Raw genomic sequence first — 26621 nt, forward strand, 5'->3', positions numbered from 1 at the left:
GATTTGACGGTACATGCACACACACACACACACACACACACACACACACACACACACACACACAAAGAGGGAGACTTATCAACAACCTACACTATGCATATGACACAACCTTGCTTGCTAAAAGTGAGGAGGACTTGAAATGCTTGCTGCAGAAGATAAAAAAATACAGCCTTCAGTATGGACTGTATCCAACATCAAGAAGACAAAAATCCTCGACACGGGACTGATAAGCAACATCATGAAAGATGGAGCCAAGATTGTCAGTTATTTCATCTTACTCAGATCCATATTCAATACCCTTGGTACCAGCAGTCAGGAGATAAGGAGATTTCTTGCACTGGGCAAGTCTGGAATCAGAGATCTCTCCAAATTATTGAGGAACAATGATGTCAGTTTTGAGGACTAAAGTGCTCCTGATTCTTTTCCATCAATTGGTATGCATCTGAAAGCTGGACAATGAATAAGGATGACAGAAAAAAGAATTGATGCCTTTGAACTGTGGTGTTGGAGAAGAGTATTGAGTATCCTATGGACTGCCAAAACACTGAACAGATAAATCTTGGAGAAAGTACATTCAGAATGCTCCTTGAAAGGAAGGATGTTGCTATGATAGGCTCTTCCTTGGCAAGGTATATTATGCTTAGTAATGTGGACAGTCAGGAAAAGAGAGGAAGACTCTCAAAAAGATAGATTGCCACAATGACTATAGCAATGAGTTCAAGTGTGTCAGACATGATTACGATGGCACAGGAGAGGACTGGTCTATAGCTGTTGTTCATAGAGTCACATACTTGACTCAAAAGCACCTAACAACAACAGCAACACAGATTCACAGTACATATCTTAATAGCGAACGTGTTCAGGATTTTAATACAGTAAGAGTTCAGGAACTTTGTTCAGCTCAGCAAATCCAGAGTTCTCTTTTTGACTTTCTAAATTAGGATCTCTGAAGTCTTCCTATAACTCACTGAGGCCAACTCAATTTCAACTCAAAGCCACTCTCTGTTCTTATCTACCATTCAGTTGGAACCAATCTGGGTTTTCTTTTTTTTCTCTATAATTATATTTTATTAATTTTCATAAACATTTTCAGAGAACGTAATTTGCATGGGAGGAGAACTCCCATCTTTCTCCTGCAGAGCAGATGGTGAATTTGAACCCTGTTCCTTTGGACTGGCAGCAAAATTGCCCCATAGTGTTTCCAAGGCTATAAATCTCTCTGGAAGCAGATTGTCACATCTTTTTCCTACAGAATTGCTGGTGAGTTTGAACTTCCAGTCTTTGGGTTAATAGTTGAAAACCTTAACTACTGTGCCACCAAGGCTCCTGAAAATCTCTATATGCTAAAAAAAAATTTTAAAAAATTAATCAACTCTTTGCTGTTGAGTCAGAACGAACTCATAGCTGACTCTGAAGCAGGTTTTCAGAGGTTGTAAATCACACGATAGGAGATTGTCCATCTCTCTGCCATGGAGTGCTAATGGACTCAAATGGCCTTCCTTTGGCTTAGAAACACAGCTAGCACAAAACACCCCAGAGTTTATAATAATTTCAGTCCGTGATCACACCCACCCACTGTTGACAAGCTGATTGCGACTCGTGGCATCCTTCCATCAGGTTTTTGCAGCTGTAACTTTTAAGACAGGGAGCCTGCCTCATCTTTTATCCTGGGAGAAGATGCTGGCTTGAACTGCTAACCTTTCTGTTAGTAGCCCCAAAATTATCTACTATGGTATCAGGGCTCCTTGTATGTAGTTTATACCAGCCTTTGTATAAAATTAAGATTAACTGCCATCAGATCTTCTTCAACATATAGAAGACATTCAGTAGGTTTCTGAGGCTGTAAATCTCACCCAGAGTATATTGTTCATATTTTCCCCAAAGACCAGTGGGTGGGTTTGAACCGCTGGAGATGTACAAACTTCAGGTCAAAAGCATAACTCATTATAGAGTGTGTGCTACAAGAGCTCCCCAGTCTTTGTATATTGGGGCAAAAAAAATGCTTAGCCAAGAATTTGCTATAATTTGAATCCATATTAGTACAGCAAGCAGGAGCTTATTAAAAGATGCTTTGCACATTGACATTTCATTTTACTGCAGCGAAGAGAAGATTGCCTTATGACAGCCTCTGGAGGAGAGAAAAGGGGAATCAGGCACCCTTAGTTTCAGTTTTGGTTCTCACACTCTCTAGTGACATGCTCTGAGCCAGTAAATCTTTTGAGCTTCACAGTTTTTTAACTTATAAAATAAAGGAGTAGAATATTTTAAAAGCTACACAAAGCCCCGTCAAACTCAAACCAAACACCTTAAAATTGGATTTGCTACTCAATTGGTAGTGTTTCAAAATGAGGTCACCATTTCCAGAAACGAATTCTGGTGGCCTAGTGGGTAAGGAGTTTTGCTGTTAACTCAGAGGCAAGCGGTTTGAGACCACCAGCCGCTGCATGGGAGAAAGATGGGCACTCTCCTCCTGTGTGATCTGTAGCCTTTGTAATCCTGCAAAAGGGTCAGCTATGAATTAGTTCTGACTCAATGGCAATGAGGGAGTGAGTAATTTACAGATGTCCAGCAAAGACTATCAAGAACGTGGCTTCTGTATAGGAGAAGGGCTTATCAACATGTGGATGATGCAATCTTGCTTTCAGAAAGTGAAGAAGACTTGAAACAGTTACTGAAGAAAATCAAAGACTATAGCCTTCCATATGGATTACCTCTCAATATTAAGAAAACAAAAATCCTCACCACTGGATCAATAGGCAACATCATGATAAAGATTAAAGTTGTCAAAGGTTCCATTTTACTTGAATTCAAAATTCAACACCCCCCAAAAAAAAATTCAATATCCATAACAGTTAAGAAATCAAAAGAGGTGTTACACTGAGAAAATCTGCTCTCAAGATCCTCTCTAAGGTTCTAAAGAGCAAGGATTTCAGTTTAAAGACCAAGGTGTATCTGATCCAAGCCATAGTCTTTTCATTTGCTTCTTTGCATCTGGAAGTTGAAGAATAAAAGATGAAAGAATAAAAAAATCAAAGCCTTTCAGTTGTGGTGTTGTGGAGGAGCACTAAACATTCCCTGGACTGACAAAATAACAAACAAATCTATCTTGGAATAAATGCAACCAAGTTGCTCCTTGGAGGCAAGGATGGTGATACTCTGTCATTAGAGTACGTTATTACAAGAGGCCAGTCACAGGGAAAAGCCATCAGTAGAGGGTCAGAGAAAGAAAGGAAGACCCCGAACAAGATGGATTGACATAGTGACTACAACAATTGGCATGGACATTTTGGACATTGTGAGGAAGGCACAGGTTAAGGTAAAGCTCAAGTCTGTGTTTTATAGTGTTCTATAGGGTCACTGGAGTGCAGAGAAGCCAAAGCACAAGGAAGAATTCAAGATACTAAAGAGCTGAACAGAAGATTTCAAAAGGTAGCATGGGATGACAAAGTAAAATAATATAATGAAATGTGCAAGGAGTTGGAGACAGAAAACCAAAAGGGTTGAACTAGCTCAGCATTTCTTAAGCTCAAGGAACTGAAGAACAAATTCAAAGCTCGAGCTGATATAATCAAGGATGCTTTAGGGAGAGTATTAAATGATCCAGGAAGTATCAAAAGAAGATGGAAAGAATATACTGAGTCATTGTATTGAAAGGAATTGGCAGACACAGAAGAATTTAATGAAACAACATATAAGCAAGAGCCTATAGTGATGAAGGAAGAAGTTCAAGCTGCTTTGAAGGAAATAACAAAAAATAAGGCCTCAGGAATAGATGGTATACCAATTGATGTATTTCAGCTAACAGATGCTGCCCTGGATGTGCTCACCAAATTGTGTCAAGAAACCTGGAGAACAACCACTTGGCCATCTGACTGGAAGAGATCTATATTTGTTCCCATTCCAAAGAAAGGTGACCCAACAGAGTGTGGAAACTATAGAACAATATCATTGATTTCACATGCAAGCAAGATTCTGCTGAAGATTATCCAAAAACTACTGGAACAGCACATCAGCAGAGACCTGCCAGAAGTCCAGATTAGGTTTAGAAGGAGTCGTGGTACTGGGGATATTGTAGCTGATGTTAGATGGATCTTGGCTGAAAGCAGGGAGTACCAGAGGGATGCCTATCTGTGCTTCATTGATTATGCAAAGGCATTTGACTGTGTGGACCACAACAAACTGTGGCTAACTCTGAGAAGAATGGGAATCCAGAACACTAGATCATGCTGATGAAAAACTTATACCTGAACCAAGAAGCAGTAGTCAGAACAGAGCAAGGAAACACTGCATAGTTCAAAATTGGGAAGAGCATACGCCAGGGATTTGTCCTGTCTCCATACCTTTTCAAGCTCTATGTAGCACAGATCATCTGGGAGGCTGGGCTCTATGAGAATTGTGGTGTCAGGATTGGTGGAAGATCTATCAACAATCTACGTTATGCAAATGACACAACCCTGCTTGCTGAAACTGAGGAGGACCTCATGCACTTGCTGCGAAGGGTCAAGGACTGCAGCCTTCAGTATGGACTGAGGCTCAATGTCAAGAAGACAAAGATTCTCACCACTGGACCAATTAGCAGCGTCAGGATGGATGACGAAGAGATTGAGATTGTTCACAGCTTCAGTTTGCTCGGCTCCACAGTTAACACTCTTGGCACCAGCAGTCAGGAAATCAAAAAGCATATCGCAATGGGAAAGTCTGCTGTTAGGGACCTCTCTAAAGTACTGAAGAGCAACGGTGTGTCTCTGGAGACTAATGTGTGTCTGGTACAGGACATGATCTTTGCAATCACTTGTACCGCATCAGAGAGCTGGACAATGACCAGGGAGGATAGAAGGAGAATTGATGCTTTTGAACTTTGGTGTTGGAGAAGAGTGCTGAGGGTACCATGGACTGCTAAGAAAACAAACAGATTCATCCTGGAGAAGGTTAAATCAGGCTGCTGCTCCTTGGAGGCAAGGATTCTGAAACTTCATCTGACATATTTTGGTCATGTTGTAAGGAGGGACTGGTCCTTGGAGAAGGACATCATGCTTGGGAGGATGGAGGGCAGACACAGGAGTGGAAGACCCTCTATGAGGTGGACTGATTCGGTGACTGGGGCAATCGGGATGAGTGTGTCAGAGACAATGAGATTGGCACAGGCCAGAGCAGAGTTTAGGGCTGTTGTACATAGGGTCGCTATGAGTCTCAAGTGACTCGACAACACATAACAACAACAACAATGGGTCACTAGGAGTCATAGTTGACCTGATGGCACATAACAACAACAGCAAATAGAGAATAGAAGAGGTCACTTAAGCTTCCCTTACCATACATCTTCCATTCTAGGGAGAGGAAGGTCATGTATTCAAGGAGTGTCTGTACTTTAATAGTGGTGCTATGCATTTTCATTGTGTCTTCATGCTGAACATGTGTGGAACCTGTAAATATGATCCTGTTTGGAAATAGGACTTCTCTTTTGTTATGTTAATGAAGTCATACCAGAGCAACGTGGCTCCTAAAACAGCAGGCAAGAATGGTAGAAAAGGCATAGAGACACATGTGAGGCAGCGAAGATGCCAAAAAACTCCAAGAAATTAGCTTCTGGGGCTACCGGGAGGAAGCACCCTTCCCTAGAACCGATGCCCAGGTGTTAACGTTAGCCTCCCAAACTTGGAGACAATAACTTGCTGTTCTTTAAAGCCACTCACTTGCAGTAGTTTTATGACAGCACTCAGCAGTAAATACAGGAAAGAACGCTAGAAAGGTAATTTGGAGTAATCCATTTTGTACAATAGTTGACGTGAAACATTTGTGCACATGGCCTCTGGAATAGATTCTGCAGGTGCCTGGGTGTAGCCTCACCTTCTGTGTAGAGCTCAATGAGAATTCTCAAGATCAGGTTACTGCAGATGAACTGAAGGGTAGGTAGTGTAGCTTACCATCTGATCTGAGGGCAGATCTACAGACTCTTGACATCCTAATAAGGGATTGTGGGGGTAGAACCATTTTCACAACAATGGATTCACCACACGTTTTATATTTTGGCAACCAACATAAATATCTGTTTCTATTAGCAATGCCCTTGATGGAAAAACAAAAATTATTAGTTGTATTAAATTGCTACATTTGCGTACATACCTTTTTATGATTTTTGTGATTAATTGGGAAATACACAGAAAAGCGTTCCTGTTAGATATGGAAGTGCAGTGACTGTCTTGAAGAGAATCCCTGTTGCACTTGGAAGTATGAGCTGGACCAGCCACTTCTGCATTGTCACAAAACATCATGCTTTTTTACTTTAGAGACTAAATGACAGACAAATTAGGGTTCTTTAGACTTGGAAATTTGGCATACATTTAGTGAATCCACTTCAGGAAAAAAGTGACAGTGTTTGTTGCCAAAGATACCATTTGAGCTTTCAAGCAAAAATTTGAATTTTGCAAAATTTGTATCTGTTTCTGTGAACTTGACAGTGTTCCAGTACCCTTTTCCCTTCTTTATCAGGAATGCTTTTCTTGTGCTTGGCTTACACTTTTTTTAGTTTTCCAATACTCAAAGATTTGTTTCAGATGAGATAGAAGGCTAATGCATGATTTCTGATTTTGTATCGTGAACATTTCAATGTTGCACTGCTAAACATAAAAGGCTTCACCTCCCTGCTGGTTCTGATTCTCCTCTGCTCTTGGGGAGAAAGATGGGCAGTCCCCTTCTAGTATTACTTACAGTCTCAGAAAACGATGGAGGGCCACTGGGGCAGAAGTGACTCGATAGTGAGTTTTAGTTAATAAAATTAATTAGGAAACAACATTGAAACAATTTCTCAGCCTTTTGTAAAATACTGATAGAACACATATTATTAAGAGGGTTTTTAGTTTTAATAAATTCAAAGTACAAAAAATAGTCCACAAGTAAAAAATTTTTGCCAGCTGTTGCTCTAAGATGCCTGGGAAGAAAATGGTGTTTGGGGATGGCTAATTAACAAAAGAGAGAGGGAATCAACATTTGTCAATTTGCACTGTCATTGGGAAACATCCCTGGATTTAATGACAAGAAATGTTATTCAAGAAATGTTATTCAAGACAGAAATAGTCCCTGGAGAAGTAAATAGAAATTTATTGTTACTTAAAAGTTCATCTTGAGAGTATTAGACTTTCAAGATTCTGAATGGATCCTCCCTAGGCTTTTCAAAAAGGCCCTGAATGATCAAGTCCATTATTTTCCTTGCAGCAAAGGGTCTGGCCCATACTTTCCACTCAGTGCTGGCCATCACGACTAGATCTGCTTCCTGGGCCACAGTAAGTGCCACTCCGAATCGAATAATTAATATACAGTGTTGAGGAAGGCACCAAGGATCAAAGAACATGCCATGGTTTTTGTCTTGGAGGGTCTTCTCAGAAAGACTCTGAGAGGAAGAATTATATGATGATACAGAAATACATTGACATAGTGACTCCAGCAGAGATTGTGAGGATGGCATAGGACTGGGGAGAATTTTGTGCTGTTGTACACGAAGCAGTTATGAGTTAGAGCCGACTTGGCGGCACCAAACAATAACATGAGAAATGTTATTCTGTACCTAGTGATCAATTTTTTCCAACCAACAGTTAGGACATAATCTGATGCAGTAATGTAATATCTGACAATGGAAAGATCCTGGGGAATGTGGAACAGATGTCTGCTCTATTTATTAAGAAACTCCCAGCAACTCTACAGAAATTCTCTTAGATTTGTGTTTGACTTGGCCCAAAGGCCTAGAACAATGGTTGTACACCTCTTAAAAAAATATTCTGGGAAATGACAGTAGCAGAATAGAAAAGAACAAAAAAAATGCTTTAGGATTGCAAAAGACGAGTAATGGGCCCTTAATGTGATTTCCTCTGGATGAGCAAGGAGAGGCCCTGAGAGTTTTCCCATTGTGTTTGTTCTAAGTGGGATTTCCCTCCCGCTACCCAGACAGAGTCCACATTTACGCAGTCCGGTTCCCTCACCAGCTGAAGCCCATCAGGCCCATCCTGAAGCAGGAAGACTGAACCAGTAAGAGGTTTCCAAGATCCCAAGCCTTGATTACTTGTGGGTAAAATTAAACAATAGGGCCCTTGATCTGCCAAGAAATGCTGTAGTCACTTTTGGGTGGGCTATTTGGAAGCACAGAAGTCTGCTTTGGCCTGGGTCTTCCCAGGCTCCGACTGCAAGTCTTTCTTCTCCTTTCCCTTTGGGGCTTAACCCACATCCCTCTTTTTAATCTTTACCCCCAGCCCCATTCTTTCCTCTCAGCTGAGACAACTCTGAAGCGAAATGAATGAGAACAAACATAAAATGAACTGAAAACCACGCTCAGGGTCATGCACAGACATCCTGCCACCCAGTTAGAAAGACTGGTATATACACACAGACCAAGGCCAGGCAAGGAGCCGGGCAAATCCGGATTCCAGTCTCAGGCCCACTGCCTGAATTTGATTACATCATGACATTTCTCTGATTACCAATAACCTGGTCCACCAAAACCCAGAGCATTTCAAAGATTAAATGAATCATGCAGATTATTTAAAAACGCTTGCCACACAATAAGTCTACCAGTCAGCTATCATTTCCACATTTTTCTGTGTCATTATTTGAGTGGTCTGTCTCTCTGCTAGCCTGAGTTACATAAGGATCTAGCTAGCCTGTCCTGTCTCGTTCACCATCAATTTTCTAAGAAGGGCATGGCTTCATTTTACATCTTTGGACTTGTTATGGGGTTGGAAGGTGAGCAGTAGTCCCTTGAAAAGAACATCATGCTTGGAAACGAGATGGACTGTGAAGACGGCATAGAATCAGGCAATGTTTCATTCTGTTATCTGTCTCAAGGGTCGCTTGAGTGGGAATTGACTTGATGGAACCCAACAACAATGACAGCAACAGTGTAACTCCTGTTGAAAATGGTTGACAAACTTGGTGCTAAGTGAATGAAGCTTTGAGTTCACCCTGGGGTTCCCTAGAAGAAGGGTCTGGTGATCCACTTTCCAAATATCATTCATTGAAAATCCTAAGGGATAAAGTTCTACTCTTATACACGAGGGGTTGCTATGAGTTCTCATGGAACTTGATGACAAGTCTAGGTTTTTTGCTGAGACAATGGAAAGAAGCATGTAAGGTCCTGATTATGTTATCTATTCCAAAACAGCATGTTTGTGGGGTCCCACAACAGTGCCCATGGACTGATATCGCCTATCTGGAGCATGGTGTTACGAAGGACTCTAGATTGAGCACGGAAAGGGTGTGCTGAGTGACTAGCAGCATCTGCCATGGGTGAGGACGTGGAGTATGTGCTGACCTTGGCCTATGGAGTCAAAAGCAGATCCCTTTGCCAGCTATTTCCAGCACAAAGAGGCCTGTTGTGTAATTCATGGATAGGGCAGTTTTAGGAGGGCTAAGGTTACCAAATGCCTGACAAGAAGATAAGCAGCCTGAATTCAGAAACACTTTTAAAATCACAGATACGAACACCCTTAGAACAATGCTATGTGAGGAAGCTAACAGCATTCGGCGAGGACGGCTGCCTGTCTCAGTGAATTCACTGACTTGGCATGTACACGTGCCATGAGTCAGTCGATAAGGGCAAGCTGACCTGATGTACTTCAGCCCGAGCATCCCACACACAGACAGCGCTGGGCACCGTGTTTCCCCCCCAGCCCATGAAACAACGGCTTTACTTACGAGGGTAATCCTTTGGGTGCATCTTCTCAGACCAGTTCCCATAAAATGTGAGCCTGTACTTAGCAGTTCCGCAAGCACAACAGTCTAAGATTGGCTTGTCAGTCACCCCGTCTAAGGTAGGATCTGAAACACAGAAGAGTCACTGCTTTAGGAGGCAAATGTGGGCTGTTTATAAGGCAGCACCATGTTCTCGTGTGGAACTTTTGAGAAAAGAGGGTAAGGGCAGTTTCCACAGGTACTAAGACCTAGAGCCTGATTAGTACCTGAGCTCTGAGAGGTTTTTTTTTTTTTTCCAGTATTCAAGCGACTCGACGGCACATAACAACAACAACAACAACAACAAAACATGTTAATTATGCTTTGGAAACTTGAAAACAATAACCAACCAACCACCAAGCATAAGTTTTATTCCAACAACTGGAGGAGACTTTAGGGGACCAATAGGAAGGACAGAATATTTGAGAAGACTACCTTGGGGCATCAGAAGTAAAACTGGACTCATTTAAACATTCTGGGCCTATTTGGCTTCCTTACCCACCTCATCAAATTTTAAGAGGAATATGTATGTGCATGTTTCCTCTAAGAAATATTCTCTGGGGCCAAACTGCCAGTCCCCAAAGTAGCAACGTTTAAGGAGAACAAGCAGAGAGATATAAATGCTGCAAATTAAAGGGAGGTGGAAAGTATGCATATGTAGTCACGTCCCTGCTTATCATGCTTTCAGAGACTTCACTGGGAGTGATGATGTCTGGAAATAGGTTCCTAAGTTCAGGTTTACTTCTGGGCATAGAAGCAGCAAGGAAAAACTGTAGAAGATTCCCTCTCCGCCCCCACTTTTAGCTGTGAATAGCTGATAAGTAGGGAAAGAGAGATTACATGAATAAATTCAGTATTTCCGATTGTCAAGCCCACATCCCTAACTGTGCACATTGTTGCTCTTTGTCGCTCTGCTTCCTGCAGGATGAAAACAGTGACTACAGATGCAACTTGCTCCAATTGCTTTTTCTTCTGGTCTTCTAGTAGTATTAACATAAATACCTTTTTTCCCCCCCTTTGCAACTTGTACATTTATTATAAAATAGTACACAAAAAAAGCAGTGACGAAGAAAGAACACAAAAATCCTTTTGAGTCTCAGGGAGAACACTTCACAGGTCTTCCCTTCCGGATGCACTAGGTTCATCTGGTTTTGAATATGCAAACCCGGGGATAACTGGAAAAAGTCAACTCTGGGTTCTAGGAAGGTGACAGGGAGCTCCGGTGGCTTAGTGGCAAGGAATTGCGCTGATAACCCAAACGTAGGCAGTTTGAATCAACCAGCCACTCTTTGAGAGAAAAATGGGCAATTCCTCCAATGTGATTTACAACTTCTGAAACCCACTGGAGGGCCAACTATGGGATTTATAGGCTCTGAAAACACACTGGAAGGTCAGCTATGAGTCAGTTCACAAATGACGACATATAACAACAGGATGAGTCAGTCCCCACTTGACCACATATAATAACAACAGGATGATGGAAAAAGCATAGGCCACTGTAATATGCATTGAGTCTTCCTTTCCATATGGTGCAATCCCTCCATATAGTAGGTATTGAATATAATGTGTCAGACTGATAACCAAAAGACCAAAAGGTCAAAGCTACCCTCCACACTGAGGGAGAAAGATGGGTAATCTCTCTCTCAAAAAGACTTACAGCCTTGGAAACACAGTGGAGGTCACTATGAGTCAGAATCAATATGATGGCAGTGGATTTGGTTTTAGGGTTTATCTCTTTCCATGTATTGCCTCACTTAACCATAACAAACCTAGGAGGTAGGCACTTTGATTATCCCCACTCCATAGGTCAATAAACTGAGGCAGATTAGGTAACTTGTCCAAGGTCACTGTGTTAATGAGTGTAGGCATAACTAAAGTTCAAGTACATAAATTCAGAACTCAGGTTCTCAAGCTCTGTACTGTACCATGCATGTCTCCAAACAGAGGACATAGTTAGATTCACAAACAAAGAGAGCTTCACATAAACACTAAAGGAAAACTCTGTTGTTGTTGTGTTTGCTTTATCAAGTAACGAGAGGTGCATTTCAAGAATTGCTTCTTGTCATGATTGAATTGTGTCCCTTCAAAACACATAGATGTGACACTATAATGTGAATGCTATGTGGTGATGCCCTATAATCCGATAAAACAAATAGTGGCAGGATTAAGGGTAGAATGTAACGTGCCTGTCACTCAAAGGGCGTTTTCCTAGGATGTGGCCCATAAAAGAGGAGGCTAGTGAGCTGTGAAAGGAATCTTAGTACTATCAAGAAATAATCATCAAAATAAGAGCATCATTTTGGCCCCACGCTGCTGTGCCAGGAAGCTCCTTCACGCTGGGAAGTCCAGGACAAGTGGACATCTTCATGGAAGGGCTGACTCCCAGATGCAGAAGGAAACAAGGGCCTTTGTCCACCACTGACAGAAAAGGCTTTTCCCTACTGCTGCAACCCTGGATCTGGAATGCTAGCTTCCTAATTTTATGGGAGAAGGATGGACAGACAGTCTCTTCCCATGTGGTTAACTGGCTCTGAAAACTCACCAGAGGGTCAGCTATGGGTCAGTTCCTACCTGATGGCACCACCACCACCACCAACCACAAGCTTCCTAAACGACAAGAGAATAAATTTCTGTTTATTAAAGCCAGCCACTGTGGTATCTCTCCTAATAGCAACACTAGATAACTAAGCCACCTTCCTATACTAGCTCTGGGATGTCAAAGGAGCCCCACTGAAGAAGTTTGAAATTGCCCAAAGTAGAAATGATTGGTTAGCAACATTTTTGGTACACTTTGGAGAGACCAGATCATTTGTCTCTACTTCGGGTCCTCCCACTGCTTTATGAGCAAGAAGCTTAGTTCTCCTTCCTGTGTGAACCACTCTGACAGCTTAGGAGACAAGCTTGTTCAATATATAATTTAGAAAATGGAAAACAAATACTTAGCTTTCAAAGATTTAATTTCTTTCTTTCTTTTTTTTTTGCCATTCTCATTATGATCAAGTATATTATAAAACAAAATCAACAACAACAATAAACTAAATTTGTTTTGAAAAGGGGTTTCAGACTTAAGAGATACATGCTGCGCTTTCCATTGTAAGTATCAGGTGCTGCGAAATGAGGCAGCAATAATCTTTTGAAGAACCAAAATTAGACAAAATTGGTAGCCGGACCTCATCAAAAGGCCTTCAGTTATAAGTAGTGAGTATCAAGATATTGCCAAGGCTCAAGGGTATGTGCTTACAGTAAACTTTTTCAAATTCTAAAGGAAAATAAAAACCCTTGCCAATTAAAAGAACCAATGTCCAAGTTTGAAAATAAAAACAGACATACTGTTTCCTCCTGGAGGAGCTGCTGTGGCCTGTAGGAGTTGTCTGTAGGATGTGGTACTGCTAGTCAACAGAATGTGTGTCTCAGGTGGTTTGGCTCCACTAGCACCTCTTCTTGTTAAGATTTTCAGTCTTAGAACTAACTGGATGGCAGTGTTTCTATTTCCTACTGAAGAAAAGCCTACTAGGAAGTGAATGAGGTTTTCATTGGGCAGTAATAACAACAAATGATAACTTAACCCAAAACCCAGATCCACTTCCATTGAGAGAATTTTGACTCATGGTAACCCTCCATGGCATTTCCAAGGCAATAAATCTTTACAGGAGGAGATGGTCTCATTTTTCTCCCCTGCTGTCACTGGTGGGCTCATACTGCTGGCCTTTCAATAGCAGCCCAACTGCCAGGGCTCAGCAGCACCGCCTGGTGAATGCAGGTAGTTGACTGTACACCTTGGAGTTTCTCCCAAACTCCCTTCCGTTCCCCCTCTACCCTAGCTCCTTTAACTTCCTTTCCCATTTCCAGTCTTTGTCTTTTGCCCTCTGTTCATTTTACTTCTTTTCTTTTTCTTCTCTGTTCAGTTTTGTTTTCTTCTCTAATTTTCCGTTCATCTGCTCTTTCTCTCTGTTGCCCAATTGTTTGCAGTATGCTATTAAAATGTGTGTGTGCACCCATTTTTTTATGCACTACATTCTAAATATTTACAGTTTTTTTCTGCCCTTATTTGTGAACTAATATTTCATGCTTTTCAAATAAACAAAAGCAATAGATTCTCTCTTTTTTTTTTTTTCAAATTGCACAGTTCTTAAAGTTTTATCTGTGGCTTAACCACTTCAATTGGTAGAAAAAGGACTAGGCTCACATTTCTCTCTCTCTCCTCCTTGAAGATTTGATTTGACTCAGTAAGAAAACAAACAATGTAAAGATAGTCATTACAGAGCTTGAGATACTTAAGTGGACATATGCCTTTTTTAAAAAAAAAATCCCTTTGCACTTTGTTTCCATTTTAAATTTTTATTTTATTTTATTATTTTGTGTAGATATACCATCAAATTGGATCTGACTAGTACAGGAGGAGATTATCCCTCCTTTTCCAGCGGAACATCTGGTGGATTTGAACTGAGTACCTCTGGGATTGCAGTGCAGCTTCTTGGCACTAGGCCACCAGAGCTCCATACTTTGTTCCCATTTTAAAGAACTTCTTTTGTGGTCCGTTTTGCTGATAGATGTCTTCAAGGGTCTGCTGTTGAAGGGACAGACATCTGCATCCCACAGCTCCTATTGAGACTTTATTTTTTGGCCACTAAGTTGTCCTTGAAAGCAACTTTTTTGATGCAGTTATAGTCACTGTCATTTTGTGAAGCTGTCTTGGAAGGGATAACTAATTTGAAGTGCTTTTTATTGACACTGTCTCTGCAGGATTTTCGTATACTCACAATTTAGACAAAGGCTACAGACAACATTAAGACAGACTTTGGAAAGTGCACTTTAGTTAATGATCATTGTCAGTACCCAGGGGTGCCAGTCAAGCATTCCCTAAGAAACCTCAAATCCAAGCAATATGGTTGTCCTCTGACAGTCAAATGAACAGAATCACACCACAGAGACTGGGTAGCATCTGTGCACAGAGACCATGAGCTGCCCTGTGTATGTGTGATCCAGAATATCTAAACCTCCAACTCGTGGGACTGAGGTGCTATCTCCTAGGACAGAGCAGGAGTGTGGTTGTCTTATCAGAATCAAGAGCTCCAGCTGAGAGATTCTTTATTTGGAGAAACTTAGGAGTAATAGAATACTGGAAAGCTTGTTGTTGTTACGTGCCTTCAAGTGGGAAATGGCTCATTACTTAGCCTGCCAGCAGGTTTTCAGAGGCTACAAATTGCCTGGGAGGAGACTGTCCATCTTTCCTGCTCAGAGCAGCTGGAGGACTGGAATTGGCTACCTTTGGGCAGCATGACACTTTACACACTAGAGCACCTGTGTAGTGTTTTCCTCCTAGAAGCTGATGAGTACACTGGTACACAGACTCTATTTCTCTGTCCTTGTGATAGATTGGACCATTAATGCAAGTCATCCAACTCTCTCTGCTTATTCTCTTCCCATGTGCACCAGCAATCATATAGGACTTAGTTTCTGCTCTAGCTCATCTAAAGGGAGACACTACATCGATCTGCCAGTGATGCAAGCTCCTAAATTGGGAGGTAGTCTCTCTGTTAGAAGTCTCTTGCTGGTTCAGATGATTACTGTTTCCTACTGCTAATTAAAAGGTTGATGCTTTGAGTTCACCCGGAGGTACCCCAGTGTGAGAGAGGTCTGGTGACCTGGAAAATTAGCCCTTGAAGACCCTGTGAGTACAGTTCTACTCTGACACACATGGGGTTTCTGTGGGTTGAGATTTACTCAGTGGGAACTGTGTTTGTCCTTTGCTAGAAAGGCAGTGGCTAAGGGAACTGGCCCTGGAGACAGCTGGCCTGTGTTCTAACAGTGCCCTTTCCCACATGCTATATGATGTTGTACACGCAATTTAAGCTTTTGTGTCTCAATTTCCTAATTTGTAAAATAGAGATTTTCACTGCAGAGAATAAGCTTCATGCACATGAAATGTTTAGACTAATAACTAACTTAAAGTAAGAAGTTAAAAATTTTAATTTTTATTATTTTACTCAAATGTTGTTATCAACTTCTCTTTGGTAGTTTATGATTTGCTAATGCCAGAGAGAATTATTTCTTATCAAACACTTACTACTCTAAATGCTAACAAAAATTCTGTAAAAAAGAACAGCAATGAGATAGTTAAGAAGGGTAACAACAGAATTTGTTTCCCCATTTTGTTCTCTGATAACATCTCAATACATTTAGACTTTGAGTCTATTCTTTTAAGGCAGAAACTGTGTGAGCTTTCTGATACAGATGACAAGAGCTAGCTCTTGTAAGTATATTGTTTACTGTGTGCCTGGAGAAAAGGCCCTGCCTTACATATACACAGTCATAAAGTGGAATGACTAGGAAGGAAGAGCAGGGCAGGATTCAGATCCATATTTGATGCAAATCAGGACTCTGCTCCTAAATCTAGTTTCGTTGTGTACTTTGGCAGACCATCTTCAGCCTGAGAACTACTGGGTGGTGGTGGCTTGGGGGTGGGAGGGGGACAGGGTAGGGTGACGTGCTTGCAGATGCAAAACCTAGCACCTCCACAGCGCAAAACCACCAGGTCAATGTCCTTTTTGGCATTCTCATCTCCTCTTGGTCTTCCCTAGAGAAAATCTCCCCTCCTAAGATGCCAAACAAATTCCTACTGCAATGAGTATTCTGGAGGCCCATTACAGGCTTTTAAAGAGTACACAATTGCACATTCCTTAATTAAGTCCTGTGAATTATTCCAAGGCACCTCTTCAAAATAATCACTGTTTCACAAAAATAAGAAGATGACACCAATATAAGGTACATTATCTTCTACCCAGGGAATCAAGCTGAGTAATTAGAGCTTAAGGCGGATCCAATTATCCAGAGCACACAGCCAGATTAAAAATCGCAGCCACATGAGGAGGCAAAACCCAGAGCAACTCGGAAAGGCCAATTGCCTCCTTTCCAGTGGCAGATGTGTGGGCTAAATGAATGAGCCTGCCCCACCAGCCCTTTCTCACCTTGTTCACAAAGTTTCTTGGTCAGAGAGCCCTCGTCTTGAAAATAAATGATTCGCTTCTGCACAATGCTGGCTCTGTAGAGAGAAGATACAGCATGGTCGTGAGGAGAGTAGTCTGGGGGTTACTTGAGATTTAGTCAGACCTGGGCCTTGCTTGACCATTTTTGGGTCAGTCACTTCCAGCCTGGGTACCTCAGTGTCTGCATGAACAACTGGAATCACAGTAACACCTACCTCATGAATTAGCTCTGTGGATTAAATAAGAATACATCAAGGCTTTGACACATACCTAGAAAACAACTCAACAAATATTATCTATTTTATTGTTGTGGTACTGGTAAGAAAATTTAGGCAAGAAAATGAACGAACAACATTTTCAAAACTTTCCTCAATGGCTCATTTTTTACTCTACTTTTTCTTTTTAATATATCAAACTACTGAGGCCATTTATAGAAAGACCAGATTCAAATCATAGATGCATGTCAAACTTCTTCCTGAAGGTAAAAAAGGAATTTAAAAATATATTTTGATTTGTTCCGAAAATGTCATTCTCCATCTTCCCTGAAAGTCTAGACAAAACTGTCTCCTACATTCTGAACAAAGACAACTTCAGCTGTTCCATCGCTCTCTTAAACATGTCAAACACAGTATCACAGAATTTGGAATGACTATTTGGAAGTTAAAAACTGGCTTCTTATGGGCCAGCACAGACTTTCTTTTTAATTTAGGATTGCCCAGATAGACCACTTCTCCTTTAACCTCCTCTGCTCTTTATTTTCAGCTGGCCACACAGAGGCTGAATCCTGTTCAATCCTGTTGAATCAGTGTTCCAGTAATTTGAAAACCTACTATAATTAAAATTGAGAGAGTGCCAATGGACCGTGGGCCATTTCTATTGATTTTCTTCAGTGATGCTACTCAATCAGAAGGTAATTTTTCACTTGCACGTGCTGTACTCAGGAGAGAAAGAGGCCCTTTGACTATGTTAGAGTCTCTGGCTGGTGCAGATGGATAACGTGCTTGGCTGCCAACTCAAAGGTTAGAGTTTCGTGTTCGCTCAGAGACACCTTAGAAATAAGATCTGACAATCTCTGAAAGATCATCATCATTGAAAACCCCATGAAGCATATTTAAATATGATTCTCTGCTTGTGATTTGAGTGAAAATTTGCAATAGTGGAGGACAGCTTTGACAGCAGCTGGTGGTGGCGATGATTCCATTACAACTGACTACACGGACCACAAGCTACAGAGTCACATGCTTTTGGCTGTGTCACATGACCTTGGAACAGGAACAGCCCATGTCTGCACAAATCTACCGAGAAAATAGCAATTTCTTGATGATAAGAGCCAAGGCCAAGATGCCTTTCTACATCCAGTCTTGCAAAAAAGGGATACAATTTAGCCTAGCCTACAATATGCCTTTTTACAGTCTTATCCCACCCAAGAGAGACTGGATGTTAATTTAAATAATTAAAATATGCTTCTTGTCCACATAAAGCTACTATGATCATTTATCCATTCTGTAGACCAGTAAGAGGGAAGGACTTCACACATTTGTCACCACCTAAACCCACAACCTGAATCGAACCCTTTTGCTTGAACATCCCACAATCTACGATAATGTGTTTTTTTAGTTTCTCCACCAAGAGTTGTGCCCCAGTGACTGCTGTGGAAGAGGATCCAGCCCAGTGGGAAATGTTAAGAATCCTACATGTGTTCAGCCAAAGGCTCTGGCCTATATCCTCATTTGAACCAAATCTGCTTTTCCCCTCATCTGGTTTTTTACTATACTTATCATTGCCATTGCATTGGTAACAATTAAAGCAACCCTATAAACAACAGATCAAAACCTTGTCCTATCCTCCCCCTCTTCGTTCTTGCTCAAGCCCGCTGTTGATGTCACTGTCTCAGTCCATTTCCACGATGGCACTCTACTCTTTTGCTGACCTGGTACTTTTCCCAGCATGATGTCTTTTCCAAGGACCGGCTTCTCTTGATAACATGCCCTAAGTATATGAGACAAAGCCTCACCATCCTTGCCTCCAAGAAGCACCCTGGTTGCACTTCCTTCAAGACATACTTCTTTGTTTCGGCAGTCTGTGGGCTCTTCAATACTCTTTATCAGCACCACAATTCAAAGGCCTAAAGTCTTCTGTCATAATTACTGATAAATTTTTCAACAGACTTATTGGGGTCTCCTTAGTGATTAGACACTATAGCAAACAAGACAAATGAATGGGCCTTCTCCTATTCTCAAAGTTCATGGTATATTGAGGAAGAAACATCACAGTACTAAACCCAACATGAGATGTTCTGACTTCCCTGAAGAAGGATGTCTGAACTTAGATTTAAAGGAGGGTAGAGCTTATGTAGAACCTATACCTGGACCAGAGGCTGTTGTGTGAACAGAAAAGGGGCACACTGCCTGGTTTAAAATTGAGAAGGGAATGCAACAGGATTGTATTCTCACTTCACACCTATTCAATATGTATGCTGAGCAAATTATCCAAGAAGCTGGACTCTGAAAAGGAATGTGGCATCAGGATTGGAGGGAAACTCATCAGTAACCTGTGTTATGCAGATGAACTTGCTTGCTGAAAACGAGGAAGACTTGAAGCACTTGTTGCAGAAAATCAATTAATGCAACTTTCTGTATGGACTGCATCTCAATGCCAAGAAAAGAATGATTCTCACCACTGGACTGATAGGCAGAGTCACCTTGCTTGGATCCACAATTAATACCCTTGGTACTAGCAGTGGAGAAATAAGGAGTCACATTGTACTGGGAAAATCTGCAGTTAGGGACCCCTCTAAATTATTGAGGAGTAATCATCTCCGTTTGAGGACTAAGGTATATCTATTCAGGCCATAGTCTTTCCAATCAGTTGCTATGTGTATCTGAAAGCTGGACAGTGAATAAGGATGACAGAAGAATTGAAATCTTTGAGCTGTGGGGTTGGAGAAGAGCATTGAACAATCCATGGACGGTCAGGAGAACAAACAGATATGTCTTGGAGAGGGTGCAGCCTGAGTGTTCTTTGGAAACAAGAATGATGAGGCTTCACCTCACATATTTTAGGCCTATTTCTAGGAGAAGGACACGATGCTGAGAATGATGGAGGGTCGGCGAAGGACAAGAAGACCCTCATGTAGGTGCATTCACATGGTGACTGCTGCAGTGTGTGTCAGGAAGCGTGAGGATAGCACAGGATAGAGTAAGGTTCAGATCTTTTGTTCATAGCATCACTATGAGTTGTACTTGACTCCAGGGCATCTAACAACAATGGATATTAACTCATAAGGAAGCCTGGTGACATAGTGCTTTAGGTATTGAAAGGTCACTAGTTCAAATCCATTAGTCACTCTGTGGGACAAAAATGAACCAGTCTCTTCCTGTAAAGATTTATAGGTTCAGAAAATCAATGATGAGTTGCTATGACTTAGAATCAACTTAAAAGCAAGGTGTTTGGGTGAGGGTAGGTACTAACTCATAGGGTCACTGTGAGTCAGAATTGACTGGACAAAAGTGTTCATGTTTGTTTGTTTGGGTTTTGGTGGGGTTTTTTTGTTTGTTTGTCTGTTTTTAAAATACTAACTATGGTAACTTTGGTAGGTCAGCAGTCAAGCTCTTCTTCTATGCAGACAATTCAAATTTAATTCCTACTCAAGGAATGTAAAGGGTAGCCACCATTTGTATGCCAGTTAAGGGTTACGTATTATTACAATCTGGACAGGTTTCAGGAGAGTGTTAATACTGAGACGGACTAGCAAGAAAGGCCTGGAGATCTACCTTTGAAGATTGGCCAATGAAGTTCAGTGGCGCACATAGTCCTACCTCATTGTGCAGAAGGCTGTCATGAGGTGGGGGTCAAGTCAACTACAGCTAACAGCATGAACAAAGGTGCTTAGGAAGAGGGGAAGTATCCCTTGCAGAATCTTGTGGTGGGAGGGACCTGGGCTCATTGAAAGACAAGAGAGAAGTAAATACTGGAAAAGGGCATGTGGCAATTTGGGGAAAGGGGATATTTTATCACTGCAATATGGTCGGGAGGTAGCATTTTATTCCAAACTTAAGTTATCTTTGAAGCTTGCATCCTGAGGAGTGAGCTAATGAGATTTACCCTTTTTTAGAAGAGAATATGAACACAGAACAAAAATGGATGAGTATGTGGCTGCAGAAGTGCAAGTTTCCATGCTAATATAATTTTGTTTCATCATTGACTTACAAAAGAAAACAAAAATTTACTCTGGTATTCAAGGCTCTTCAGAAACCTTTCCAAATGCCCCTCTGGCTTTATGCATCACTATTTCTTGCCATGTTCTGTGTGCTACAGATTTGGGAAATTTACCTCATTTCTGAGATTGTTAGAGATTATGAGGATGGCACACGATAGGACAGGGTTTGGATCTGTTGTTCACAGGGTCACTATGAGTTGTACTTAACTCACTGGGACCTAATAACAAAACAAACCCCTTTCACTTGGCAGGCTTATGCTGCTTCCTCTCCCAGAATCACCCTTCCACTCTTTGTCCAACTGGACATCCCTTAATGTTCAGCCTTCACCAGCATCTACAATACATACATTGAGTTTTCTTCTCTTGCTGTGACTAGGAGGAGATGGAAAGTGATTTTGGGCTAGGGAGGACCCTAACTCATAAGGTTGTTTGTTGGTTGGTTTTTGAACTACTAACTATAGTAGCTATTGTGGGTCAACAGTAAAATACTTCTTCTATGCAGACAATCCACAAATTTAATTCCTAGTCAATCAATCTAAAGTGATTTCAAGGGATAATCTGGCTTAGAAAAAGGAACACCCATTGCCACTGGGCATCAATTAAGTTTGAATCATATTGGTCTTCAATCAGGTTTTTTTCATTTGTAAATCTTTGTAGGAAGAGAAACTTTATCCTATGGAGCAGCAGGTGCGTTTGAAGCAATGACTTTTCTGTTAATAGCACTACAACTACATTACCAGAATTCTTTTTTAAAAAAAAAAAATGCTGTTGTTGTAGCTGTTGTTAGGTGATGTCAAGTCACACAGCATAAACCATAAATCTGAACCTTGTCCTATTCTGTGCCATCCTCACAATCTCCAACATGCTTGAGCCCACTGTTACAGTCACTGTGTCACTCCATCTCCTTGAGGGCTTTCTACTTTTCCTCTGACCTTCCCCCTTTCTTGGCATGATTTCTTTTCCAAGGACTGCTCTCTCCTGATAACATGCCCAAAGTATATGGGATGAAGTTGCACCATCCATGCCTCTAAGAAGCACCCTGGTTACACTTCCTCCAAGACAGATTTGTTTGTTCTTCTGGAAGTCCATGGACTATTTGAAAATCTTCATCAGCACCACAATTCAAAGGCATCGATTCTTTTTCTATCTTCCTTACTTATTGTCCAACTTTCAGATTCATATTCAATTGCTTTTTAACAATTAAAAATGTATGGCTTGGCTCTGGTGCACCTTAGTCTTTAAACTAATATCTTTGTTCTTCTGTATTGTGGATAAGTCCTTTACAGCGGATTTCCACAATACAACATGTCTTTTGATTTCTTCACTGCTGATGCCTTGAGTGTTAATTGTGAATCCGAGCAAAATGAAGTCATTGACAATTTCAGTCTTTATGATGCTGTCTAGTGATCCAGTGACGAGGATTTTTTCCCTTGATGCTGACATGTAATCCATATTGAAGGCTGTAATTTTTCTTCAGTAAGTGCTTCAAATTATGTTCACTTTCTAAAAGTATGGTTGTATCATCTGCAAAATGTGGTTGATGAATCTTTCTCCAATGCTAATGCCACATTATTCTTCATATAGATTTGATTCATTGAACATTAATGACTTAAGACCAGAAGAGTTGTTGGATAACGTCAAGGACATCATCCATGAAGAGAGCAAAAGGTCATTATAAAGAAAGGAAAGAAAAATAGACTTAATGAAATGGATTTCAGAAGACTCTGAGACTTGAACATAGGCCAAAACAAAAGAAGTACTGAACTGGAGGAGAAGAACAGAAGATTTGAAAGGGCAGCTCAAAAAATTAAATAGCCCTCAGATTTTCCAAAAATATGACTGAAGAAATTTTGAAAGCCAGAGACCAGAAATATGCATTTTCTGTATCTCTGCTTCCTTTACTTCTCAATGTTTTATGAACACTCAGGTGATTTACTCTCTTTTAAAAAATAATAGTAATCTCTTCTGAGTCCTTTTAATGTACTAGTCTCTGTACTGGAGGGGGTAATCTGTGTTCATTAGTTCATGTAATTTATCCTTTATATCTGTTTCAAGTTCTCAAATTATCCAAAATCTTTGGCCCAAATGTGTTCTGAATTTTGAATTCCCACACAGGGTTTCAAGGCTGTGAACCTCACAAAACCAGACCGCCATGTCTCCCCCCTCCTGCCATCCCCCACAGAGTGGCTAATTGATTTCAATTGTTGAGCTTTTGGTTAACAACTAGGCACTTTACCAGTGCACCACCAGGGCTCTTTGGGCAGTTATACAGAAGGGCCTGTAACTCAGGAGAGTTATGAGGAGATAGGAGTATGGGTTTGGAAGTTACTTGTGTAAGGAGCCCCTTGTGGTACAAATAGTTAAGCACTCAGGTATTATCTGAAAGGTTTACAGGTTCAGTCCACTCGAGGTGCCTCAGAAAAAAAGCTTGATGATCTGTTGTCAAAAGATCATAGGCATTGAAAGCCCTTTGGAATGTAGTTCTACTCTGAAACACAGAAGTAGAAATTGATTCAACTGCTACTGGCTTGGTGCATGAGTAAGAGCTGCAGCTTTCAAGTGGCTGTTGTCAGCCTGGGAAAGTGTATGAACTGAAAAGACAGTGAGGCTGCACCTGAAACCTTGGAGAAGACCAGCATACCCTGCAGAGGCGGGAGCAGAAACCAAGTCTTTGGGAGGCCTGGCTGCAGAAGATGTTGCTTTTCACTCCCTATTTGGTCAATGTCTGCAAGAATGAGTTTCCGAGAAAATTCATTTCACTTTGAGGCTTCTCTCATCAAAAGTATAAAACTCAGCTGAGATTTATAAATCATATTATAGTTCAGAAAATAATAGCTTTACAAGATGAGAAAGCTGTTAGTAAGAATTCCCTCAGCATTTCAAAATGACAAATTTCTCCCATTCTGCGTTGCAATTTGGCAGCACAGTTGCATAGCATTTATATACTGAATGCTTCTTATCATGAGAGAGCATGTTAAGGAAATCTAAATTAAATTTCTCAGTATGTTAGCTTCTCAAACTTTGGAATATTGAGGTTCTAAATAACTCACTAATCATTCCAAAAAGTTTTCTTTTACACATAAAGTGGAACTTATCCAGAAACACCATTCTTAATATCTCAGATGCTTGTCCCTTTTGGGTTTAAAGAGTTCATTTGCTTGCTGGTCTGTTTTCCTTCTGGGATGAAGCAAGCATCTGCTCAGGTTTGCAGGGGCTAAGGGGCTAACGAAGGATGAAATTCTGCTTTGACTAAAAGAGTCAGGGATTTCAGTGCACATCTTACTAGTTATCCTTCTATTTTTACAATAATGGCCTCATACAGATCTGTCCTAATTAGACTGAGTTAGTTCACTCAGCTAATTTTCTCCAGCCTCTCACACGTTATATAGTATTTTTCTAAATCACTACTCTTGCGTGTGTGTGTGTGTGTGTGTGTGTGTGTGTGTGTGTGAATCACCAGATCCCAGAGTTTGGTGGGCCGAGGGAGGGAATGAAGGCATTAGGAAAGATTCAGTGGGGACCCAAAAAAGGTGGGGTAATTAATGGTGGGTAAGGATAAATAATGTTTAATTTTTTAAAACACAGTGTATGGTAATGATTGTCCAAAACACAGTATGAACAGAGGAATGTGTGACACACAATATAAAGAAATGAAACATAATGTATATGAGTTTTAGATGCAAACCAATATAAAAGAAAACATTTTTTTTCATATAAAGAGTCAGGGAGAACTCTAATATGAAGGAACTTGGGAGAGAAAAGGGCGCAAAATTACTTAAAACATACAAAATGACTTCAGCAACTGGGTTATTGTTGTACAGAGATAATTGATGGAGGGTACTAACTACAGCACACTGCACAAAACAAACACTTAGCCCATGACTGCCATCATCAGTACTGTTGTTAAATCACTAGCCCCTAACAAAGTGCCTGACAAATAATAAGAGCTTAATAAACAGTAGTTGTTATTCTGATTTATTTCAGGCCTGCCTCTTTTTGCTTGTGGAAGGAGGAATGAGGGTGATTCAGGCAGAGATATTTAAACACCCAAACAAAGCTTGTGTTTGTGGTCTTCAGACTATTTTTTGCCAATTATGTTTCCAATTCCAGTAAATTCCCTATTACAGAAAGAACACTTCTTGAAACACTTTACAAAATGTCTCTATGATCTCAGGGATGTTTTCCATAGACTTGATCCAGTTTATAATGAGTAACATTTACTCTCTTCTACCAATGAAAGAAAAACTTTGGAAGGACTCAAAACACACACAAAACCCTCACCTCCACTGAGTTCATTCTGAGTTGCAGCAACCCTACAGGATGGGGTACAAGTGCCCCAGAGGGTTTCTAAGTCTGTGTATCTTTATGAGAAGAGATTGCTCATCTTTCTCCCCAAGAGTGGATGGTGGACATACTCCCCTTTTGAGTAACAGAGTAGCATGCGTAGTAATATCATTTTCAATATTCTGAGACGTCAAATGATAACTGACGATGATCTCATGTCAGTCAGCTAACACTTAGTGTCTGTGCACATTTCATGATCCAGAGCCTCACCAATCTTTAGCATGGTCTGAATTCGTTTCCTATGGATGCTATAACATATTACTACAAGTTGTGTGGCTTAAAACGACAAAAATATACCGTCTTACAGGTCAGTTCTGAGGGTCATGTCTGAGTCACTTCTGACTCACGGCTGACCTTCCATCAAACTTCCAAGGCTGTAAACTGCGCAGAAGGAGACTGTCCATCTTTTTTTCCCCCAGGAAGTAGCGGGTGGATTCAAACTGCCAGAGAAACATGGCCTTTGGGTCAGCTTTGTACTTCCCTGTGAGATTCAAGGTGCTGGAGGCACCCTTCCCTCTTGAAGACTCCAGGAGAAGGCTCTTTCTCATGTCTCCAGGCTCTCGTAGCCTCATGCGTTTCTTGACTTGTGGCACCATAACTCTACATCCTCATTGTTCACAGGGCAATTCTCCCCCAATGTCTGCCTCTCTTCTCTCTTTTAAGGACACCCCCATAGTGAATTAGGGCTCACAACCATCTATTCCTTAGAGAGGGACATGATGCTTGGGAGGGGGGAGGGTCAGTGAAGGAGAGGAAGACCCTCGGCCAGGTGGATCAATACCATGACTGCTGCAATGGGCTCTAATGTATCAGGAAGGAAATATGAGGATGGCACAGGATAGAACTGGGTTCAGCTCTGTTGTTCACAGGGCTGCTATGAGTCGAATTCCACTCAATGGCACCTAACAACAACAGAAACTCCTGAACAGCTTCATCATAACTAATTAGACCTGCCAAAAACCCCTTCTCCAGAGAAGGTCATAGTACGGATGTTGAAGCATAGGGCATGAACGCATTTTTAGAGGACACAAACAAATCCATAATATGACAATGGCTGGATTCCATAAAATAGGGCTATATCCAAGAGTTAAAAGGCATCCTTGTTGGCCATGTTAATATAAGAGAAGAAAATCGCAAGTTTGTCTGTAGAACCTTATCTATAAGACACTTAAAACTGCATGACTGCCCTGAGGAAGGTCACAATCCCATGCTCAAGATCAAAAACCTATAGGTTTAAGGACACATTAGCTGCAAAAGATCTTTTCAGATTGTTAAAAAGCAAATATGTCACTGTGAGGACGAAGATCTGCCTGCCTCAAGCCATGGGGTGGGGTTTTCAGTGGTCTTATTTGCAT

The 26621-nt window shown here is 41.1% G+C and overlaps 1 protein-coding gene across 1 annotated transcript in view; it reads right to left on the bottom strand.

Annotated features, from left to right (window-relative positions):
• Positions 1-26621, bottom strand: part of SPON1 (spondin 1, extracellular matrix protein) — a 438663-nt gene that overhangs the window by 227632 nt on the left and 184410 nt on the right. The window contains exons 4-5 of the mRNA XM_006892054.1: positions 16686-16759; positions 9682-9804 (exon numbers count right to left, since the gene is read on the bottom strand). Of these exons, the coding sequence (XP_006892116.1) occupies positions 9682-9804; positions 16686-16759 (197 nt within the window). The remainder of the gene's footprint in view (positions 1-9681; positions 9805-16685; positions 16760-26621) is intronic.

The sequence above is a fragment of the Elephantulus edwardii genome, unplaced genomic scaffold, assembly GCF_000299155.1.
Source record: "Elephantulus edwardii isolate Elephantulus edwardi_28Jun2011 unplaced genomic scaffold, EleEdw1.0 scaffold00109, whole genome shotgun sequence".
NCBI classification, from domain to species: domain Eukaryota; kingdom Metazoa; phylum Chordata; class Mammalia; order Macroscelidea; family Macroscelididae; genus Elephantulus; species Elephantulus edwardii.